The sequence below is a fragment of the Pecten maximus genome, chromosome 3 (genome assembly GCF_902652985.1).
Source record: "Pecten maximus chromosome 3, xPecMax1.1, whole genome shotgun sequence".
NCBI lineage: Eukaryota > Metazoa > Mollusca > Bivalvia > Pectinida > Pectinidae > Pecten > Pecten maximus.
The window spans coordinates 31,463,405-31,488,893 of NC_047017.1; the positions used below are offsets into that span (position 1 = coordinate 31,463,405).

At 35.3% G+C, this 25,489-nt stretch overlaps 1 protein-coding gene and 1 pseudogene across 1 annotated transcript in view; one reads left to right on the forward strand and one right to left on the reverse strand.

Annotated features, from left to right (window-relative positions):
* The window catches only part of LOC117323903 (sprouty-related, EVH1 domain-containing protein 2-like), a 41,766-nt gene extending 26,850 nt beyond the window's left edge, over positions 1-14,916 (forward strand). Inside the window, exons 4-5 of the mRNA XM_033879423.1 lie at positions 5,269-5,306; positions 6,273-14,916. Coding sequence (XP_033735314.1) covers positions 5,269-5,306; positions 6,273-7,199 — 965 coding nt within the window. The 3' untranslated portion in view covers positions 7,200-14,916. The remainder of the gene's footprint in view (positions 1-5,268; positions 5,307-6,272) is intronic.
* A 1,291-nt stretch (positions 14,917-16,207) lies between these two features.
* LOC117322709 overlaps positions 16,208-25,489 on the reverse strand; it is a 44,522-nt pseudogene continuing 35,240 nt past the window's right edge.

The window sequence follows — 25,489 nt, forward strand, 5'->3', positions numbered from 1 at the left end:
ATCTAAACTAATGGTTATATGCACATAGAAATTGGAAAGCATTTCTTAAGTTTTTATGAAAAAAAAATTAAAAGAAATAATAATATAAGAAATAATAATATAATAAGTAATACCATAAATATCAATACTGTTGAAACAAATTTTCGTTTTTGCATAGCTGCTGATGTATCTTTATGTAAATGTAACTGAAAGTTAATTTCTACATGTGAATCAATTTGGAAACCAAAATTAAAAATTTCTTTTCATTACTTTAAACAATCAATATTAGTTGATTTCCAGTAGCCGGAAGAAACGTTTTGGTTCCAGTATCCAGAAGTAAGATTTTTGTTCACAAATTAATTCTTGGGGGTTTCACATATATGTATATACCATGGTAATCTGTGTGCATTTCTATTTGGCCTTTAGATTTGTCATTAACATACACCATAAAAGTAATTTCAACTGGTACTTGTCATTTTGGCAAAGTGGCCCTCACTTGAAACAAATACTTGCATTATGTTCCTAGCACATTTTTCTCTTGTCTGTAGGTGATATATGGACATGTGGAGTTGTAGTATTAAAAAAAAGTTAAATATCAGAATAGTGTATATGTGCAGAGAAAATGTACCCTCTTTATGAAACAACACCTAAAGAAAGATGTACAGTAACTATGATAAACATTACAGGTCATGTGACATGTTTACAGACTCACCATAGGTCACCAGGCATTCTGTAAAAAGATAAGCATTATGTTTTTTGAATGCAACTGTAGGTGATTTATTCTGACCACTGGACTGTTATAATGTCTCTCCATTACTTGGAGACAAGACACTCAGACTTCCTTTACTTGAATTACTGCATGTTGGAGAAAGCCTGTTTGGGGGCTCAATAGAGTTTAGAGGAATACTTTTTGGGGCCTCTATACACTTTTGCCTGCAAGAGTTTAGGGGGAAAGGCTGTTGTGGCCTCAGTATACTTTAACCTGCTAGAGTTAAGGTGGAAAGCCTTTTGGGTTTCAACATTTCTGCCTGCTAGAGTAAGGGAGAAAGCCTGTTGGGGCCTCTACACTTTTGCCTGCTAGAGTTTAGGGGGAAAAGCCTTTTGAGGCCTCTGCTTCCGCCTGCACATGAGCATTTCTGCTCTTGATAAGCTGGCTGGTCACAGTAGTTTACTATTGGCAGCAAATTACCAGCAGATTGTGGAGGGTATAACAGGCAGGAGGAATACTGCCTGGGCTAATTAACACAAAATTATGAATGAAAAACCAGAGATAAGAGCACCTGATATATGGCCAGATATTATGAATGGATCCTCTGGAGGGCTTTTAATGAATGGAAGTTAACTCTGTGGCCGTGTAAATTATGAATAAGGCTGATATTACTTTAGTTTGTGGTAGTTAATGAGTTTTGCCATGAGGTGATGTATATGTTTTTATGTACAGATGATACAAGTGTCAAATATATACGGTAACATACTTAGATATGTAAATGTACAGGTGACAGTAACACTGGAAGTAATTGTTCATGCATGTCAAGTTGGGGTTGACACCGTGTACTATGGACTTGCTGTAGAGTTGCCTGACAAGTGACCTGAAAATTAATTTAAACCCTGCTACAGTATTTTTTTTATGTTGACTGGCCTGGCCTTAGGGCTACATAGCATTGTAGATAGGCTGTGTAGAATATTGTCAAGTAGGTGCAGGCCATGGCTATTGACACAGCTCTTTAGTGGTCAGCACTATTGTGATTGTGGTCAGGGGCCATTCATGAATTAAAAACCACAGGCCATTCATCTGACTGAGCCAGACCTGAGTGGGTCAGGCAGCTGTGGCTTGACCAGGAGACCAGTCCTGACCAATCATCCATTCACATGCTAATAGCCTTGCTTATAAAATTTATGAATGACCTACTCATCCTATCCAATATAATGTAGCATCCTACTCTCCCTATCAGCCTGGTGTAATGCTGTATGTGTATAGCTGATACACCACAGTGGTTTAGTCCAATGTATGTAGGAGGGGAGGGGAGGTGTGACATCCGGTGAAGGTGTATGATGGCCTGGATCACACAGGTATGAATGAATGCTGGATACACCACCACCACAACAGTATAATGGAAGACATTTATATAATGGGGCTAGGCCTACCAAATGTTATGTTGCTTAGGTCAATTAGTATACTCTGCCATTAAAATCTATAGTTATAGTCTGTTTCAAATTTGTTGGACTGTAAAATATATTCCAAGCCTATTGATTTATTAGGGCCTGGAAAAACCAACATAAGATGTGAATGAGTTATATACTATTGGCTTATTTGTCAAATGAAATAAGAATGAGAAATATTTACTGATATAACATTTACTGGTATTGCAGGATGAAATTGTTAGTAGGTTTATGTTACCACCTAATCATGGCCAGTGAAGAACATCCTTGTTTGAATCATTTCTATATCATTACCAGGATCTTGTACCAAAATAATCTGAACAATTGAATGTCATCATTGTTGTTTCATCTTCATCATCATGTTAATTTTAATTGCTTCAGCTTTATTTTTATTTTGCTTTAGAGTGTTGTGTTGATAATCCTTTTGTAATTTGCATGTTATTTTTGTAAATGCCTCCTTTGTAGGTGCTAGCACTATGTGTACAGTTGTGTTTGTCTTCTATAGAAACAAACAAAAACCAAATGACAATTAGAAAAGTATTCAGATAATCTGAAATAAAATATTAGAAATACCTAGGTTTAATTCTGAAAATTCAATCTTATTTCTCACTGGCTTTTGATATGCAAAAGGCCAAGTAAATAGAAAGTTTCCTTTAGTAAAAAGATTATAAGATGTAGCAGAGTTCTAAAATTTTGCATCAGGTTTGGGAAAAATATTTAACAACAGATATTTGTTCAGTTGAATGCAATGAATATCAACTGTCTATTGGAAGTCTTTCACATAATGGTATAAACCTGATGTTGTATTTGATTTTACATCATTTATTGAGAATTTCTCCATTATTGTTGGTATATATGTGGTTTTATAGTATACTAATAATTGTATTATGACATATAATGCCTGTTATTACTTAATAGACTTACTTTTGACACATTAAAAGGGAATGGTCATTGATATGGGGGTAAACAATTTTCTTGAATTGTTCTTTATCCTGTAAACAAGGTTTTAGTTTATAAAACAGGGGGATATTTACAGGACTTTAATAGTGTAATCTTCTTCTGTAGAATAAAAAGAGTTAACAACCTTAGATTGTTTGTGCTCCTATTTATAATAGGTTGGATTATATAATTCACTGCAGAATTTTAATAACCTATGTGAACATTTCCCATGCTGCTGTTACAAAACCGAACAAATATTTTTCTTCCATATTCAAAGACATCTTTAATTTCTTTCTGGCATATTCTTATGTGTTTATATACCAAAATACTTTTGACAGCTCAACTTGTATAGATTATAATCTGATCAATGCATAAACCAAAATTTTCTCAAATGTCGGATCAGCAGCAGTTTCCTTAAAAGATAAATATAGTAGAATAATTTCATTCATTAATAATGACAATAGTACTTGATTTATTTTGTGAAAAATTCAATCTACATATTTCAGCAAAACTGTATGTATCTGTGATAGATTTCCACTAAATATGCTGAAGTAATAGGAGAGGATTCCCGTTCTACTTGTACACATATGATTGCTTAACCTGTCTATTATGTTCAACAAAGAAGTTGGCTGATACTGGTATTATACAGCTGCCATTTTGACATTTTGTTTCTGTACACTCTCTGCACATTCTACAGTTTGTGTTGTAACTGTATGGAAATTTGAAATGAGACTTTGATTGCACATTATTAAACTATTTCTCTTGCTTTTTATGCTGCTTTATGTTTTGGATTTGTGAATGGTAAGTTCCATTATACATATTCTTGGAAATTTAAGCATTGGGATAACCCACTGGCTGAAATAAAATTCATTTGGGCATCTTTGATATCTGGGATTGCTCTGTCTGGGTCTTTGGTGGATGTGAGATAGATATCAAGGAGTTTCTGGTCACTTCTTTGCAGATTTTAAGGATTCATACTCAAGTGTCTTTCATGGTGTACATGTGTTTGGGCGGGGAGAAGATTTTGATTTAATTATCTGCAATGGCAGATTAGCCCCATTCCAATAGTCTTTTTGTATTCCAGTCCATTTCTGTTTGATTTTGAATAAATGTCAATAGTTTTTTTTACTTCTTTCCACAAGCACTTGGTAGATGTGGTACACAGGTGAGATGTATTTGTCAGATGTGACAGCTGTTGAATGAATACACAGGATTACTACTAAAGCATCAATGGTTGGGAGGAAATCAGAAGTTTGAGGAATATGGGGCGAGCATAGCGATTGATGACACATTAAAATTGAGACATGATTATCGAAATCCCACAAGTTTCAAGTTAGAATGGGTTTGACGTCATATTTGTATATTATGAGCTATCATCATGATTTGTATAAATGATTATCTATATCACATAAAATATGATGTTTAAAACCGTCTAAACGTTTCCCAGTCATCATGATCTGTGAGGTACTATGTTAAGGTCAGAGAAATCTGTTATGATAATCCTGACCTCAAGGAAGGCAGGGTTTGTTTTCGTCTCCATTTTCTTTCAGGTGAAATGAATGAAAGCACATCTGTTTTAAAAGTAATAGTTTTGTGGCAGTACATTCAGAATTATTTATTTGTGGAAATGCTTTTAACCACTAAAAACAGAAAAAACATTTTTAATAAGGTGTCATAAATAATTATATACCCTGATCTATAAACTACTTTGTCAAATGTATCTTAAAATCTTCAAATGTTACACCACTGATCTTGTGTACATAAAATCTTTTACATAAAACCTTTTTGTAGATTACATCTTGTTCTAATTACCGGAAAATTAAATTTGGGTAAATTTAGGATTGTCAACTTTTTTGTGCAAGTGTTAGAAAGTCATCCGTATCAACATCAATATTTGTAGAAAGATATTGATATATTTGACATGGTTATGACTTAAGGTGGCCTCTAACATTGATGACTTCGATGTAATACACTTGTAAATGAAATTGAATTTCAGTATTTTTTCTTCCACTTTTTCTGCCCTACTGGTAACAAACTAAGCTTTTTCCAAAATACCCAGGTAAAAGTTTTGGTAGAAGCAGTTTAAATACAGATCTTCCAGGTTTTTTCATGACACTCATATTTAGCATGTTTAGGTTTCATAGATACTACTTGTCACTTTCTGATAAAATTTTCTGCTTTCTTCCTCAGGGGTGTGTAATATAGATGGAGATGAAGAGGTCTTTGTGGTAAGTGCCTGCATTATGTTAATTTATAATTTTTCAAATGCTTGCATCCCTTGAAGCATATTTAATTGTTTACCTTGTCCTTCAAATTGATTCTAGTTCAAAGACACACTGGAGTAAAGACAAAGGGATATAACTCTGTGACATGATAGGTATTATGGAAAAGATAGAATTTATCTTTGGACAAAACTTCATATTACTTGGACATTATATTGCCATTCAATAACTACCTTAGAGATAGTCAAAATTATGATCAAGGCTATGTAAGTGCTAGTGGTTACTTAGTTTCTCTTCAATTGCTGCCCTTCAAATGGTTCAGTCTCAATCAAATTTGGTTTGCCATTGTGATGAGATGCCTGCATATTTACATATGATACACCTACTATAATAACCCGACTGGTTCAATGGTTTCTCTGTAATGAGGAGTTGGTTGATCCACATCAATGGTATTGTTGGGCAGTGTTACACTACATATGTCTTCTTCAGACCACAAAAATGGATCAATTGTCTGTGGAAGCTCAGTCAATGGAGTGTTGGACTAATGCAGCTCCAGTGTAGATCTAAGGTGTAGTTCGATCCTTACCCAGGGCAGTTTGTGGTTCTTCTGAAGACTATTGTCTTGGAATGCTATTGTGATTGTGTCGTTTGGCAAAATACTTTAACCCATTTGTTCTAGATATCCTGCAACAGGCCTCCCGTATTTCATTCATTGTGTTAGCACCAGCTACAAAAAGGAGATTTTGCCTAAAAATGATAAAGGCTGCCCAACAAACAATCGGTTGTTACGATAAATTACATCATCTATTAAAATTGTCTTAGATACAAGTTGTATACATTTCATAAGTTCAGAAACTTAATATTTCTGTGTTTAATTATGTATTTTTGTATTACATAATATTTCTGTGTTTAATTATGTATTTTTGTATTACACAATATTTCTGTGTTTAATTATGTATTTTTGTATTACAGCTGCTAGACCTTCCAATGTCTGGACAGTCATCACAGTCTGCCTCCACAACATCTACGACCACAAGTAGCCCTACCCCCCAGTCTCCAGAATCTACAATATCGGGCTTACCAGAGTCCTTCCAATTCAGCCCACATGCCAATCATGGCCATCTACACCGTGTGCACTATATTCCTACCACCTCACCTCACCGGAATGTGACGGGTGGTGGTGTCAATATACCCTCATCACCCCCTAGTGACAAATCTAGTAGTAGTAAGTCTGACACAATTGATACTAGTAGTTTCAGTCGAGATGATATATGGATCAAGCCGGATGATCCAACATCTTTGAGCAGTAAATCTGAGCAGGTTCTCATTGACTGTACAGATAATCTAGAAATGAAAGACTACCAATATGTAATATTTGCCAAAAGTAAACAACAACATGAATATAGCTATCCGACCTTAGAGTCAGTACAGAAACCACCGTCGAAACGTGAATCGACAAGTAATATCAAGAGACAGCCTTTGATCACGCAACTCCCACCTTTACCCAGAAAGCAAAAAGACAAGCATAGAAAAACAACACAGCGGTTGATACCACAACAGAAATCACGGTGTAAGCACTGCCATGATTTGTTCTCTCACGAGGAGAATGGACGTGGCAGTTGTGAGGATGCACCGGATGGGGTGGAGAAATGTATAGAATGTGTCACTTGTGTGTGGTGCCCCAAGTGTATTATATACCACTGTATGTCGGACCCAGAGGGAGACTATGGACACCCCTGTATGTGTGATACAACTGATGACTCCAACTGTAAGAAGTGGACTGCTTTGACAATTCTTTCCCTGTTTGTTCCGTGTTTATGGTGCTATTGGCCACTGATGGCCTGCCACAAGTGTGGGGTAGCCTGTGGCTGCTGTGGGGGCCGACACAAGGCTGCGTAGCATGTGTCAAGGAACCGCCAACATACATACCATAATTGTTTTCGTGGAGTGCGTTATCAAGCTGTGATATTTGGTCTTTATTTCTGATCTGTTATTTCCTTTTTTGAACTACATTTGTAGACTATCCCTTTAACTCTCACAGATTAATTGAGTCTGTTTATGACTGAGTTAATTGTGAGATACTTTGCAATGTTTGGATATTATATGGTATCAGACAGAGGTAATATTGTCTCCCCTTAATGAAATGAAGTGAAAAAACAGTAGGTCATCACTGACAATTATCAAATAGATTTTATTTCAATAATTGCAGCTTGTGGCAAACATTTTAATTAAATTTATTTGCATTTTGTCACCATTTGGCGGTACAGTATAGATTATAGATTAGAATTTTTATTTTGATATTGATAAAGGGTTGCTTGTGAAATTCTCTATTAAAAGTTAAGCTACCTCAAGCTCTAAATGTTTTTTTTCATATCTTGCCTACTACACAAATATTTTGTAATTTTCTTTCATTTTCATTAAGAATTATATTTATTTCCCTGTTTCTGTTCTAATGTACCATATATGTGTAAAATACCGATATTCTCATTGTATCTTGTTTAATTAAGAATTCAATTATCTACAAATTAAGAAAATAACATATGACAACATATGAAGTGTGATAAGGTGAATGCCTAGTGTTGGAGGAGGTTAGCCATCCCAATGTTAATGAATTACAAGAATTGTTATGTATTATACAGTCTGTATAGATATGAATGGATCAATCGCTTGACTAGTCGAGTGGTTGATTGTAGAGGAATCCAACTGTGGTGACAGTAACACAAGCAAATGTTTATGTGTGGTAGAGATCTTCTGTCCCCCTCTTAAAGTGCCTACAATTCAGTGCTTTTTTTTCCTGTCTACTTACACACTATGTGCTTCAGAACTTAGGATAGTCAGCATCTTAATGTCAGATTTTGTTTGTTTGCCTTTTTTAACTTCCAGAAATGGTGGGATGTTGTATTACAGGCCTCAGCATACATACTGTCTGAGAGGATATCTGCATTTGAAAACCAGTTGTTGATAATTTGATTTCATCAAAACATAATTTAACGTTAAGTTGTTGTTTTTTTTTTTTTTTTTTTTTACCTTTTTTCTTCTTCAAACAAAGTTTTGAATTTGACTTTTCAAAATACTGAAAAAAGTGCTAGAAAGATTATACCAACAGTTGTGTATGTTATTTAATGAGACACATGTTATCCTCTTATATATAATTACAATGATTGCCATGCCTACCATTTGTACAACTCCTATCATTGAAGGTGTACAACTCCTATCATTAAGGTGTACAAATCCTATCATTGAAGGTGTACAAATCCTATCATTGAAGGTGTACAAATCCTATTATTGAAGGTGTACAGCTATCATGGAAGGTGACATCTATCATTGAAGGTGTACAACTATCATGGAAGGTGACATCTATCATTGAAGGTGTACAACTATCATGGAAGGTGTACAACTATTATGAAAGGTGTACAACTTCTATCATTGAAGGTGTACAAATCCTATCATGGAAGGTGTACAACTTCTATCATTGAAGGTGTACAAATCCTATCATTGAAGGTGTACAACTATCATGGAAGGTGTACAACTTTTATCATTGAAGGTGTACAAATCCTATCATGGAAGGTGTACAACTTCTATCATTGAAGGTGTACAAATCCTATCATGGAAGGTGTACAACTTCTATCATTGAAGGTGTACAAATCCTATCATTGAAGGTGTACTAATCTTATCATTGAAGGTGTACAAATCCTATCATTGAAGGTGTACAACTATCATGAAAGGTGTACAACTATTATGGAAGGTGTACAAATCCTATCATTTAAGGTGTACAAACTCTCATTGAAGGTGTACAAATCCTATTATTGAAGGTGTGGTACTATCATGGAAGATGTAAAATCTTATCATTGAAGGTGCACAAATCCTATCATTGAAGGTGTACTAATCTTATCATTGAAGGTGTACAAATCCTATCATAGAAGGTGTACAACTATCATTGAAGGTGTACAAATCCTATCATTGAAGGTGTAACTTCAATATAGAGAGTGTACATCTATTTTATGAATTCAATGCTGATTCTATGTTTGAAAGTGTATTTTATCATTCAAAGAACAGACACTTGACACAAAAACATGGATAAATATATCTACTTTATTAAAGTTGAGAAGTATTGCTGTTAACATATGTTTTTGTGTGTCTCGCATCTGTCTTTGAACATCACTGCTCCTCTAACTAAAGATGTAAATCTTATCAGAAAACACTTAGTGCTCCTATTGCTGTTACTCCTATCATGCATATGGAAGGCGAATTGTTCCTATGACTGGAGGTGTATAGAACACTGACTGTGAACAATCTATCATTGCAGGTGTAATACTCTTGACAGGTTTAGGTTGTAGGTCCTGTAATAACAACCTCAACAACAGTTATGGTATATTGTCATTCCGCATGTTCATGTCTAAGGAAGGTTTTATGTGTTCAACTTTAAATTGTTTACCATAGTCTAGCTAACGTGTACATACTGAGTGAAATGAATGATATTGGGTGTTCAGTGTGATAGGTAAATGTGTATGTGTGTGTGTATTGGGGGAGGTGTAGAGATGTATCGGGGGTAGGCATGTATATGTACAGTGTGAAGGATATGTGTGTATGTATACAATGTGAATGTGTGAGGGTTGGGGGGGGGGGGGGGGGTAAGTTTGTAGGTGTACAAGATATGTGAATGATATGTGTAAAGTATGAAGGGTAGGTGTATGTGTATTTAAATATTTGTAGTTGAGGGGTAGGTGTGTGTATACACTATGATGGGTGTGTGTGTATGTATAGTGTGCATGGGGGTGGTAGGCCTACGTATGTGTGTGTACAGATGTGTGTGGGGGGGACGTATGTGTACGTGTACTGTGAGAGTGATAGGTTTGTAGAGTGTGAGTGATGGGTAGGTGTATATGTGTAGAGGGTGAATGAAGGGTAGGTGTGTATGTGTACAGTTAGGATGAAGGCAAGAGTAGGTGTGTATGTGTACAGTGTGGATGAAGGCAAAGGTAGGTGTGTATGTGTAAACAGTAGGTGTATGATTGTGAGTTATCTCCCATTATGCACCAGGATAGAGTCCTTATGCTCGCCTTTTATTATCTTACAAATATGTGTTTTAAGTGCAAAGGTGTCGTCACATGCAGAAAGAAAGAGGAACTAAGAAAATCTTAAGTATTTGTCAGTTAAATGGCCATCTGTTTTTGTTTTTCTGTAATCTGTTGTTTTTGTTGATTTATTTTTATAAGACTTTGTTTTTGCTGGTACTACTGACTAAAAAAGCGGTGCTGTGTATGTTGAGATGATAAGTTCTGAAGTTCTGTTGCAACATAAGTGTTTTAAAGGATGTTATTTTTTATTATTATTATTTTTTTTTTTTTTAATTTTCCAAGAATAGCTCCAAAGAATTTTCCAAATTCATCAATTTTATTTACATTTTTTTAACATAGATGTTACACTATTGTGTTACCTGATGTGGTTTTTGCAATAAATATATTGTGTGTTTTACTGGGGTTGGGAGGAATCTAGGTTTTAACTGCTTTCAACTTACTCAAATTGCAGGTAGGGATATTTGGGACTTCAATGTGCTGAATAACATAATCTTGCCAAAGCTGTAGTGTCTAGCAGCTGTTGCCTACCTACTGGTATATGCAGCACCCAAGGGACATAACTGAGTGTTGTAAAATAATACTGCGTGGACACATTTACTGAATGGCAGATAGCTTGATAACGTATATATAGCATTGAGGCTTTGAAAATGTTTTCTCATGCTGGTTAAACCTGTATACGATTGATATGAAGTCAGACTGATCCTTTACCAAGTATAAAAAATACACCTATACCTTCACACATTTTTTATTTCTTCTCAAAGAAAGATCTGTAATACATTTCCTCTCAAATGTACAATTTTCTTCTCAAATTGACATGTTCTTTTATGATGTTGTGTATATATATATATATAATACTACCACAGATATTCTCAGAGTTTTCAACTCGCATTTTTTTTTTCTTTAATTTTTTTTTTTTTTTTTTTTTTGTATACCTCAGAATAATGGTTCTCTGGCCATTATCTCTACACAGTTGTGTTCGTCAGTGATTGTCATATCAAGATCATGCATAATGATTATTCCATATAACACTTCATCACACCCTCACATTCATCAACATTTCTATAAAAATTAAAAATTGTATTGCTAAATATTTTGCGTCTGTATGTTTTATTTATTTCAGTAAGAAAATAGTATTAATTCATTGAATAATACACAGATTTTCCTACAAAAGGTATTTATTCCGACTATCCATAATTCCATTGTTTCAAATCTATTTCTGAAGGACGAATGTCATTTTGAAATGAAATAATATCTTGCACATCAGATGAATTGTATTGATGTTCATGATTAACCAGTATGAAATTGAGATGGTTGTAAAACATTGAGAGTAATTAAAATAGAAACGGTTGTGAGTCATTTAATGTCATGTTCAACTGAAAAGATTTCAAAATGAGTATTGTGAATTCTACTAATTACTTCAAATAATATTTCTGATATAGTTACAACAGATTTCTGTTTAGACCGTTTTTTGTTTGTTTTTTTTTTCATAAATTACCCCATTATCTTTAGAGCACTCGGCAGAATTTCTATCATTTTCATGCCTACTAGTCCCTTTTTGCTTTAAAACAATACCAAATCTTTTAAAATGTTACCTGTTTATCAGATATTAACCTTTATTCAGTGATTTAAATAATAATTCAACTCTATAGATGTGATTAAACTTTCAATGACATTTGTTTTGATGTAAATTTTGCCAAAGATGTTTGGTTTTAGTGCTTTACCTGAGGAATGTGCTGTTTAAATCACATCAGACGTGTTGGTTAAGTGCAATATTTTTTCATTAAATATCTCATTGATAGCAAAAAATGATAAATATTATATTGTTTTCATTAAATTCTATAAAATGTAAGTGTTTGACAAGCATTCATGTCCTGACGATATCTGATAAAGGTTTTTGTAGCAATAGTGTAACGTACAAGCTGACCCTTATACATTGTTGTAACATATCGTTACAGTGTTGGGCCCTGTATCCCTAGGCTCAGACCTTGATTGAAGGCTGGTCACTTATTTTTCAGTCCAAATCAGTTCTGCCGTGGATAAAGTATTGGTATAGTCACATGAGATATAAAATATTTACTTAAATAGTTACTATGGTCAATATGTAATCCCAGTTGGGTTTGAGCTGTGAGGATACAGATGGTTCAGACTGAGTCTAGTCTCTACCACAAGCATTACAACTAAATCATACTATCACTTGACCTGCCCCCACAGAAACTTCATCATCAGAGAACAAAGGAATGTGATGGCAGGTCACATTTGGGGCAATATACAGGGACTTAAGGAAGATAGGATCTTTATGTATATATATTAGGTAATATTCAGATGGTTGTTTCTGATATCTGATGAATCTGTGCATGTCACAAAAAAAATGTGTTCATAGTGGTCGTTGACCAACACTGATAAGATGACTACACATTGCCATTAATTAGCCTTATGATCGCTATTGTTTTTTGTATATGATGGAATCGCTGTAGTGATTTGTGTTGTGGACCCTGAAATGTGTGCCTGTAGCCTGGCTTTCTTGTGAGAACCAAACTCATTTTGCTTATTTGTCTTTGCGAAAGTAGTTGAGCCTAATTCTAAGGTTAACTACAAGACTGGGGAGGGGGGATCTGTGACACTTCAATGGATACACGATGTCTTGTATGCAGCTATACCATGGCATATATCTCATTCTACATAGCGACACCTCCCATCTTGTCAAATATTTCAATAATATGCATATGCCATACATATTTCAAAATGTGTGGCAATTTTTATCTGCAAAACTGTCAGTATGTGCTTCTACATAACATATCACCTCTATACCGGTATGCTGTGAGGTTGTGCTTGGTTATATTTGGGGTGAGGATGCATGGTTATGCTGCAGAAACAACTGCATTACAGTAAAAGGACTCGTTAATAAGAGAGGCCATCTCATTTAAGGGGAGATAATGCTTGTATGTATGTCCATTGCAGTGTCACAGAGTCAGGCGTTCGCAAATCTACTTGTTATGGACTTTGGGAAGAAGTTCCTTGATCCATTTTACCTGGACACAAACTTTCTAAGGCAGAGAACCTGTAGTACAATTAGAGCACTTGTTGACAATCATGACCTAAATGGCTTAGTCCTATTAGTGTTGATTTTAATTTTTAATATGTGAGAGTATTTGTTAACAGTAATTATACTTTGATTATATGTTTTTTGATGAGGAATATTCATATGTTTGAAGAGAAAAAGTCCCTCATATAAAACAATAGCAGGATGATTGTATGATGCATTCTTCCCAAAGTACATGATTGTTGTGGATTGTGTGTTGGGCTGTGAATGTGCTGAAGCCTATGTGTTGGGGAAGGCTGTGAATGACATGTTAACAACTTGTTGTTTCCATTCTGAGTTTTGAGATAACACACACTGGTGATTGTGTCTTATGTGAGTGCATGCATTGTTAAAAAGGGCAAATGTTATGTACACTGTCTGTGTGCCAAATCCACTGTTCCTTTTTTGTCCCCTTTTGGGAACATGTTTGATGACCATATTTGGATGTGTAAGGGTGTGTGAGCTAGGATTAGGTGGTTTGTTGCAGAGTAATTCACAAGTATGCTTTGTATTTGTTAACATTGAGTTGTTGCATTATTTTATATATATGTCACAAGTCAATATTCTTACTGTTTTCATGCAACTTTATTTTTCATCTATTTTTTTTATTCTTAAGCATAGGGATTAATTGGAAATTTTCTCAAGTATTTGTAGGATAAGTAATATTTTCCATTAGAATACTAATTGAAGTAACGATGATGATATGAAGTACTTGGCTGCTGTCTCTGTATTTGGAATCTTTCCTCTTTTTGCACACTCAGAAATATGACTGCATCAGCCAATATGTAGATTGCCTATTTCATTTGATTTATACTCGATGTAAGTTAACACAAGGTGATAGTAGTATACCTAAGTTTTCATAATGTGGCCTGAAATAAAACAATGTCCGAACTCTTTCTTGGTGTGATGACTCGGAGGGGAAACCAAACCGGTAGAAACATTTAATACCTCTTTCTGTCCTCTATATTTTAATTTGCGCCATTTCACTCCTTCAACTTGAATGTTGTAATTCATCTTAATCATCTACACAGACCTTTCTGTCATCAAATCATCTGAAGTCCTTTCTATCATCACATCATCTACTGTTCTTTCTGTCATGGGATCATCACATGGCTTGGTTTCTTCTCCCCACTTTGGTTTACTTGAGTAATGCATCACCTGACACTTTCACCCCTATAGGCAGCTGGCTAATGGAGAATATATGTGAATATATTAACACCGTTTTGTACTTTGCGACTATTTGTATTTCAGCCCGAGAAAAAAACATTTGGGCTATTGACTGTTAATATTACTTGTACTGGTAGACTACCTGAAGAAAGCTTGCAAATTGAGAAAATGTTCTGCAAAGATTTTTTGCACTGTATTAAGTCTCTGTGCATCAAATTTGAAAATTGTAAAATTATATAGTAAAATACCACTGTATTTTATTATTTAATATAATAAAATAATAATTACAGAATTATATCTTTTTTATTTGTGAAGAACAATGTGTGGATGACTAGCATACTGACAGCATACCCGAGACACTTGACAATGTGCTATGCTTGTTTATATTATAAAGGATGTGTGTTCATATTGTAAAACCATCAATACCAACATATCAAATCTGGAAATACAGGCTTTTAAAAGACAAGGTATCTGCATACTAGTACATATGTATCCCTGTTAGTTTTGCTGGAGAGCATATTCCTTTCTTGTCCTGATTCCAACTTGGTGTACTTCTAAATTTTACATGACTTGGTAAACATGTTTGTTTAGGAAGTCATTAGAGTGACATTTTTTCTAAAAATATAGTTGAATTATCTTGAAATACTTTCGATGTACCTTCATACTTGTTAAGAAGAGTGGTTCGACTTTAGCCTTTTGTCAAAGAATTTGTATTAAAAAAGTGACCCCGACAATGTGGAAAGGAAAAGTGTTACCAAAATATTCCCTTTTCTACAAATGACAAAGATACCTTGGTCTTGACACAAGATACCTTGGTCTTGACACAGGATACAGTTGTTCCACTGCCTATCTATTGTTTTGATAAAAAGAAAACGTTCAGAAATATAATGCTAGAGCTATGTTCTGCTGTCTCTGATAGCTACTATTTTATTTTATGTTTTAACTATTGTTTAACCCCATTTTGTTACAAGAGTCATCGGTGACTTGGACGAGTCTCCACAAAATAAACTTGCTAGGAAGTCTTCCTATACTATTTCACCTGTACAGAGTTGATCCAAAGAAATGAATTGGTTCCTGATGACAATGTTACCAACCAGTTATATTAATTTCTACTGCTGACCTACCTTAAAATTTAATACAATTCATTATCTTCCCAGTCTCATCATACAGTTCAAACAGCCTTCGGTGTATCTTGGCCCCAAGTTGCAACCCTTCACCCTGGTCTTACCTTTTGGCCTTTGACCATAATTTTCAACAGCCTTCATACTTGCAATAGCCAACTATTGAAAATAATTGATAATGTCTTTTTTGCAATCGTACAAATTGGACTACAACCAGACTATATGGATGGAGAATTGGATTACTATGTATACAACTAATACCATAACAAAACATAACTCAAAAGGGTTCATTGGAAAATCGACAATCAATGTAGTGAATTACACTACAATTATATTTTCACTCAATAATCCTATTCTACCTATCAACAGTAAAGGTTAATAATTTTTAAATTTTGCCTTGTAGATTTTAATTATACATACCCCATTTCTGTCTGGTAATTTACAAATAAACATGACAATGAATGAGGAATGAATAATGATCTTTATTTGTCAAGAGTATACACAAATTTCTCTAAAAAAACATTTTCAATACTTAACATATGATATTGAGCCCCTACGGAGAGGCTGGGGTCCTGCCTGGGAATCTAAAACTAACCAGGAGATGCCATGCCTATGTATACATTAGTAACATAAGATCTGATCCTCACTGGAGGTACAAGACTGACCAGAGGAGATCATATTTGTATATATAAGGCTTGGCTCCTGCCTGAAAATCTTAAATTTGACCAGGAGATATGATTAGTTATGTCACTGCCCACAAAATCTGATCACATTTTATTGACATGAGTGTGTGATGGAACTCCCCATTTATAATATATACCCAGTATACATAATTATCTATTGTAAACTTTCTTGAAAGATGTCCATCTTGAACATTATACATCAAAAGCACCATAGCCATAAATGTCTTGAAAATTTACACCAACTGCCAAGACCATATCCTGCTAGAGAGTTAAAAATCAGTAACCATGCAACTAATTCACAAGGTCATGAACATCTATCATGTGACCAGTCCCTGGGGTCATATCCACATTCTACATGACTAGTACCTGGGTCATAGCCACATACCATGTGATCAGTCCCGGGGTCATAGCCACATACCATGTGATTAGTCCCGGGGTCATAGCCACATACCATGTGATCAGTCCCCTGGGTCATGTTAACATCCCACATGACTAGTACCTGGGTCATAGCCACATACCTTGTGATCAGTCCCAGGGTCATAGCCAAATACCATGTGATCAGTCCCCTGGGTCATGTTAACATCCCACATGACTAGTACCTGGGTCATAGCCACATACCTTGTGATCAGTCCCAGGGTCATAGCCAAATACCATGTGATCAGTCCCTAAGGTCATACCCAGGTATCACATGACAAGTCTTCATTTCAAGCAGTTGTCATGTGAACAGTTCTCAAAGTCATGTGCCACAGAAGTATGGCTGTGTGGCTAGTTAGTAGTATTGAGGGCAGTGACATGTGTAATAGTACAATGAAGGGGGTAATCCTGTAGTTGATCCTTACATTCCAACATCACCCTGTGAGCTATCTACCTCTGAGCTTCCTTGGATCACATGGGTTTTAAAGCCCCAACATACAAATGTTTGATAGCTTTTCATCATTCAATCCAAACAGGGGAAATTTACACACTGATTACAACATTTGAATACAAAAATTAGTTTCCAAGCTTGTAATTAATTTCTAAGCTTGTAATTACCACAAGGAGTTGAAGGACGTAACAGGCCCTATTTTCTCTACATATTATTGCCTGTCTAGAGCATAATGACTGAATCAAAACATTCAAACAATCCACAGTTTTCCCAAGATTTTTAGAAATAATGTTAATGTGTTATACAAATATGTAATCGGTTTTCATTGGTAGAACATTTTGATCAGCAAATTCAATCAATGAAATAACAAACTGATTTCCCTTGGAGAAACTGGAAAATTTTCTTACATATGCACAAGGAACTTAATTGGTAAAATGTTTATTTTTTAATAAAGCTTTGCATTTCCTTGTGTTGACAGAATGCACATGTGATGCTGAAATTAATATTGCAGGTAAGATATATGAATTTGGTATCTAAATTGTTTGTAAACGGTCTGAAAATGGCTTCAAATAAAAGATACAAAAAACATATCAAATCCAAACAGCATGAAATCAGTACAAATGCTAGTATAAACCTTGTACCCAGTGGTATGCTGGTACTAGCAGGGAAATAGGTAACACACGCTAGTATAAACCTTGTACCCAGTGGTATGCTGGTACTAGCAGGGAAATAGGTAACACACGCTAGTATAAACCTTGTACCCAGTGGTATGCTGGTACTAGCAGGGAAATAGGTAACACACGCTAGTATAAACCTTGTACCCAGTGGTATGCTGGTACTAGCAGGGGAATGGGTACACACGCCAGTATAAACCTTGTACCCAGTGGTATGCTGGTACTAGCAGGGAATGGGTAACACACGCTAGTATAAACCTTGTACCCAGTGGTGTGCTGGTACTAGCAGGGGAAAGGGTAACACACGCTAGTATAAACCTTGTACCCAGTGGTGTGCTGGTACTAGCAGGGGAATGGGTAACACATGCTAGTATAAACCTTGTACCCAGTGGTATGCTGGTACTAGCAGGGGAATAGGTACACACGCTAGTATAAACCTTGTACCCAGTGGTATGCTGGTACTAGCAGGGAAATAGGTACACATGCTAGTATAAACCTTGTACCCAGTGGTATGCTGGAACTAGCAGGGGAAGGGGTACACACGCTAGTATAAACCTTGTACCCAGTGGTATGCTGGTACTAGCAGGGGAATGGGTACACACGCCAGTATAAACCTTGTACCCAGTGGTATGCTGGAACTAGCAGGGGAAGGGGTACACACGCTAGTATAAACCTTGTACCCAGTGGTATGCTGGTACTAGCAGGGGAATAGGTACACACGCTAGTATAAACCTTGTACCCAGTGGTGTGCTGGTACTAGCAGGGGAATGGGTAACACACGCTAGTATAAACCTTGTACCCAGTGGTGTGCTGGTACTAGCAGGGAAATAGGTACACACGCTAGTATAAACCTTGTACCCAGTGGTATGCTGGTACTAGCAGGGGAAGGGGTACACACGCTAGTATAAACCTTGTACCCAGTGGTACTAGCAGGGAAATAGGTACACATGCTAGTATAAACCTTGTACCCAGTGGTATGCTGGTACTGGCAGGGGAAATGGCAAAGCAGGAACTGCAGAATTATTTAAGATTTAGATACAAGCAAAAACAACAGCCATTTAATCTGTAACAGATGCGATATATTAAGACTGCTTCCATTGGCAGTCTATAGGGACACTCCACAAGGCCAATCAGACAAATGACTATATGTACATCAAAATAAAACGAGACCATACTTCAAGAAAAAAATCAACTATAACAATATAAAACAGAATAACTAGAGTATACAATACAAGTTTGTTTCCATACCTTAAGCTGGTATCATATTTTATTTCTATTCAGTAAATTTGTACATATTAGTGTCCTGTTCCTTACAAAACATAAGGATCTATACATTATCCTGCACCTACATCCTTTACAAATTACAGTGTATATTTAGTTTCTGGGGGAAGAAGCAGGAGGGTTTGGATTGGAGCTGGCAGAGAAAGAGTGACTTGTAATCAATATTAGGTTATCAAACATTTTTCGGTACAAAATCAGCAATTCTTCCTTGCAGAAAACAAGATATCTCAAAGGAATTTCAGTTTCCTCAACACTTTTCAAATTCTTCCTCTTGTCACACTGACTCATATTGATTATATTGGTAGTAATCCTGAGGTAAGTTGACATAACAAAAAAAGATATCTTAAGCACTTTCTGTTAAAAAATGATATAAAGTGTCAAAATCAAAGATGGCTGCATTATACCAGTTGTTTTAAAAATTAGACATGAACATCTTGAATTCAAGTGGAACCTAAATAAGGAATTTGAGAAAGATCTACTCTGTAATTCGTGAGAAATAGTGATAACATAATATTGTTTAAGAATAACCAAAGAAGCCGAGTGATCAGCCTATCAACTAACTTCTTCCCCCCCCCCCCCCCCCCCCATCAAACCCTCAGAATCAAAATCAAAATTCCAAAGCATTCTATCTTCTTCTTTTACATATTTGAGCGATAATTTACTAGAACAAATTACATGGACAAATTGTACTCCTTGTTATTAAATTGCACTATGACTAACTAATTGTAGCTTTTCTCCTACATACCAGATGAACTGGCTAGTGATAAAAGATGTAGCAGAATAATCACAGTTAAATCACGATGTATGATCATGTAGACCATGTAGCAATATTCCTGAGTGATTTTTCAGTTTTATGTGAAATTGAAAGAAATATTTAACCCCAACAGAATCTGTGTGCAAGAGATATGTCGGACACAACACAGGATAAACAAGACAGTCAAAATGGAAAATTCCTATTTTACCCAGATGATCCTAATCTAATATTTGTAAATAACACTGTAAGAAAGAAAAATTAAACACAAAATCATAGTGTTGATACCTTTGGCAGAAATTCAACTAAAATCATCATGTTGATACTTTTGGAAGAAATTCCCTTGCCCAAGTCTTTCAGATATTTATATTTATCATCATCACACTGGAATCATAGCAAGGCTGGACAAGACTGCCTGACTTACACATGAACATATATGGAGGAGAGACAGAGAGATAGTGAGACACAACATGTGGTGATACTGGAGTTCACCTGTCAAAAAAAATACCACAGGTTTAACAATACAAAACCATGTCAAAAATACACAGTAGTTTGTCCTTAAATGCCAAAAAAAGATGTATACTTTAGAACATTGACTTTTGAAAAATTTTGAAAAAATAAACAATAGCCATGAAATAGCAATGTTTAAGCAATGGAATGCTGTAGTTGATCTATCTGTAACCTTAAATTAAGTGAAAAACATTTAAAATCACAATTTTGATACAATTATTTCACCTTTTGATTATGCCCTTATTTAAGGGTACTTAACTTACTGTAATACTGGTGAACCTAAATATTAACCCACACACAATGCATCTACTGATGTCTTACCTCTACAAAGATCTCTTCATCTCTCTCTATATCCTTTAATCCATAAAAACTAGAATGGCTTTAATGCAGATATGTAATCATTATCTCTAGCTGAAATATTCTGAAAGCTAAAGAAAATAGTCCAGAAATAACACAGATAAGTTTCAGCACATGTCACACACAGGCATTACAATTCGAAAATCCTGACTGTGCTGTTTCTCATAGAAAACAATATTATTGTTATACTGAATTATACCAATCAAGTATCTTCTGGCATTTCTCATAATATACACCTATCACCAATCTATCCTTTACTGATAAAGTAACAGTAATCCTATTTGTGAGACAATTTATGAGTATAACTAACCTTTCAATGACTCTACCTAGTATTGGATTATTTATTGAGCTCCGACTTTTAAATGATGATTTCATTTTGAAGCAGCAGAGATCAACTGACCGACAATGTTTGAAATAAAATACGTCTCTTACATGTAGTATACGATAAACCAGACATAACACATGTAGGATCATTCTGTTAAAATTATACCATTCCAAGTGTCATTCTGTCCAGAGTAAATGAGTGGGGTAACATCATAATTACAGGAGGAAACACCACCAAAGTGGGGAAAATGCCACCGTTTAAACATCAGAAGTTGTGTGATATAGATATAAGACTGAGCCGTTTATGGTTATGAACTGCCTCATTCGGAATGCCTGTCATCATCTACCAAGTTATCAACATGACAGTTTTTTGGTATTTCTTTATCATAATCATCACATCTTATGATCACTTCAATGCCATATCACTTTTTGGCGTATGAATATAAAATGAACTTAAGATTATGGCATTGGCAATAATTCCATCTTAATCGAAAAATTTAAACTTCAAGACATGCCATTTCAAAAAATAAATGGGCTGTATTATTCAAGATGTCTCTAACTGAACCAAATGAGGCAAGGTCAAAAGGCAACTCTATCTAGTTCACTCTAACCCAAGAGGAAAGCCTGTTTCACAATCACAAACTGCAGTTTAAGTACAGCAACATTTCTATACTGTGGTAGCCCAATATTGTCTTTAACTACATCATGAGAAACAGCCATTAATAATTATTAGATGAGCTATGCAATCAAAAATGATGAAAAACAATGCTTTCATGGACAGAATTTATGGAGAAAATCCAATGCTTTCCCAACAGGAAATCAAGCAATACACGATTTTCATGAATTATTTAAAACATACAAGAATAATCAAAATATCTGTCATCAACATTTCTAAAATATGACTTTTAAACAACATCAACTAATTTTCCACATTCATACTAAGACTATTATATACATTAGCACTGTTGTCTATAAATCCTGACAGGTATATATACTGAAAACAGGGAACAGCAGAACAAGAGGCCCAGGGGTCCTGTGTCGCTCATCTGGTATTCACTATTTTGGGCTAAAAGTAACAAGAGGTACAATACTATATACTATTCCTTAAGCAACATTTTATTTCTTGGAGCAAGGAATGCTGCACATATTTATATGTGTGTATTTAGGAAATTTGGTCAAAACAAAATAAACCAGTCAAAACAACTGGTCTTTTAAACACTCTTGTGCATTGTCCCTCAGTCTCTGGGAAGCTTCACTCTTTTATATATATATATACAGCAATGGACTCAAAGACCCTTGCACCAAATATATATCTAGTCAGTTTGGATTCGTATCCTTGTGACTATGTCTTCATGAGTGGTAACAAACCTGATCTAGATAGCTTGCATGCATTTTGCTTTTCATCTGTACCTTAATGTTCCTGTGTTATGACTCCTGAACTAATCCCAAGGGGAGAGGCAGACCCACAGGTCTATCCTGCTGTTTCCATATAATGATTCCTGAACTAATCCCCAGGGGTGGGGCAGACCCACAGGTCCATCCTGCTGTTTCTGTGTAATGACTCCTAAGGTTATCCCCAGGGGGAGGGCAGACCCACAAGTCTATCCTGCTGTTTCTGTATAAAGATTCCTGAACTAATCCACAGGTGAGGAGTAAACCCAGATGTCTGTCTTGTAGGTGTTTATATATTCACATCCAACATACCATAAAAAAACACTTGGCAGAACAATGCACCATACCAAATTAAGCCACAATCCACTCAGCTGATCTAAACAGCACTGTTTTAGAGGAAAAAATGAAGATAGACAAAGGACAGATGTTGTGCCATGGTATAGGCTCACAACGCCAGGTGAGCTAAAACCAAGGCAAAGCTATACAGATCATAAACTACACAGTGTCAAAACCTGAGTGTGTCCTCATCATTATCACACATCTGATATATCTTCAATGATACCTGATGTATGCATTGTACATACTATCTCAGAGCCAGGGATCTTAAACATCATCTAGGAATTAGAAATCATCATAACAGAGATCTGACACACCTTCAGTCAGGATTAACACAATGTCATATTACCACTATATCTTGTGTTCCATGTGGAATATTTGTCTATTATATTTGCAAATCTGCCAGCATTTTCAATATTTATGAGCAGTAACTCTTAATTACCAGTCTAGGCAGAGAATTACTGATATCTAGTATCATTAGGAAATATAAGGTTTACCTTCCCACAAAGGAAATTCATTAGACTACAAGATATATACACACGACTGTCAAACATACACATATGCACTAATGATGGGCTATTGCAATGAGGCATTTATCCTTCCCAAAATACACAGAACAAATGGAAGACCATCTGTTAAAGAAGAATACAGTCAAAACCAGAAAACTAAAACTAGGTTTCTCATACATTCTAGTTATACCAAAACACTTCATTACATTCTGCAATTTACAAATATTGATATCAATATATATCAAACTAAGATAAGAATAACTGAACCAAACTATTCTTCCCGGAAAATTACAGTGGAATGTCTTTGCTTAGACAATTGATGGTTGTATTGATTTCGATTCAGATTAATTTTGTCACACTTCCTTTGATTGCTTCCATTGGACCTAATTCTACACTACTTCAATCTACACCCTGTGACTATCAACTGTCAGTAGGATACTTTTTAGACTGACTAGTTCAAACATCTAAAAGTGTCACTAGACATTAATTAGCAGGTAAACTACAATAATCAAAATTTACACAATCTTTCCCCCATTTGTCTTCTTTATATTTCAACTACATCAAAGCAATCGATATCTTTTACAAATGATACTTTTAAGAGAATGGGGAAAAACACTTCCTCTGTTTACACACACTTGATAGAGCAACCCCTGTGGTAGATTACATAGACAAAACAAATATAGCAAGGGGAATGACTGTACACAAGTTCAACACGGTGCCAGTACATAAGTTTCCACAGTACACCAGTACATACATTCTCCAGGTGTAACATACATTAAATACACTCAACACACACCACGAGTCCTTCACTTGCTGACCAGTGCTGTGGGTGGATGGGGAAGTAAGAAATGGCGTAGGTGAGTTTCCTTAGCCTGTATGTTGACACACTGAGATCAGCAGTGCCCCATCATCAAGTCAAGTAGATTTGCTGTAGCCAACTCCTTGTTTTCTTCAGTTACAGTTGTTCAGGAACAGCATTTTCCTCTTCCTCTTCCTCGTCCTGTCAACAAAATGTAAAACATTGATGAAAAAACTTATTTCAGATTATAGATTATTTCTTCAAATTGTTACCTTTATAATTGATGACAAGCATGTTTAAGTCTAGACATATCTACTGTCACAAAGCAAGTCTGAAAACAATGACGGATAATAAATAATGGGCAATATAATACTGCTGTCTCACTCTGTTAAAACAAGGGCATGGAAGGCATGGACAATTGTAATTTCTATCTGCATAAACTGCATACAGATTTGAATTTGTGCTACATTATTTTCAAAATTGCATCATGAATCTAGATTACTGACATCAGTATGACCCCTGTAATGTGTTCATCTCTAAACCTGAGCTTAACCAGTGTTACATTGACAATGGATTCCTACTTACTGTTTATACTACAAATAAACAAACTTTAACATATACTGTATTTTGGTATTATGAACTTCAGTGCAGGAAATTGATTGAGGGGTTCACGAGTATATCTTGATTACAAACTTTTTTAAATTTCAGAATTGGCCATGTGTGACCTTTGCAATGCAGGGCCTTAATTAACATTCAGAGTAAGCTTAGAATTCATGGTTATTGTATTTTTGCAAGACTGATAAATAAGGTGGAGTTCGTTTCCTAGTGCCTTTTGGGTATATTTTCGCTGGTGAATTTACAGTAGGATTCTACCATGGAAAGAACAAAATAACAGTCACAAAAATGATCTGGTATACAGCACCTGAGAAGTAAGCATGTGTTATCAAATCTGATGTAGTTTTCAAAACCTACATTGTAGAATAATGAACTAGAAAACACTACATTTATAATGACATACAACACATTCTATCATAAGGTACTGGAAGTTTATATTTCAACAAACTGGTGATGTTACCATCATAAAAAAAAATTCTGATCATAATAAAAAATATTCATATTCAAAATGAATTTGGTTTGTTTCTTTAAAGTGCAATATGTTTAAGCTTTTAAGTAATGGAAGAATAGCCATATCCGCTGAAACAATGTCTTATTTCTATGGTTATAATTTTCTTAACTCATCAAAAATTATTTGAGAACCGTTTA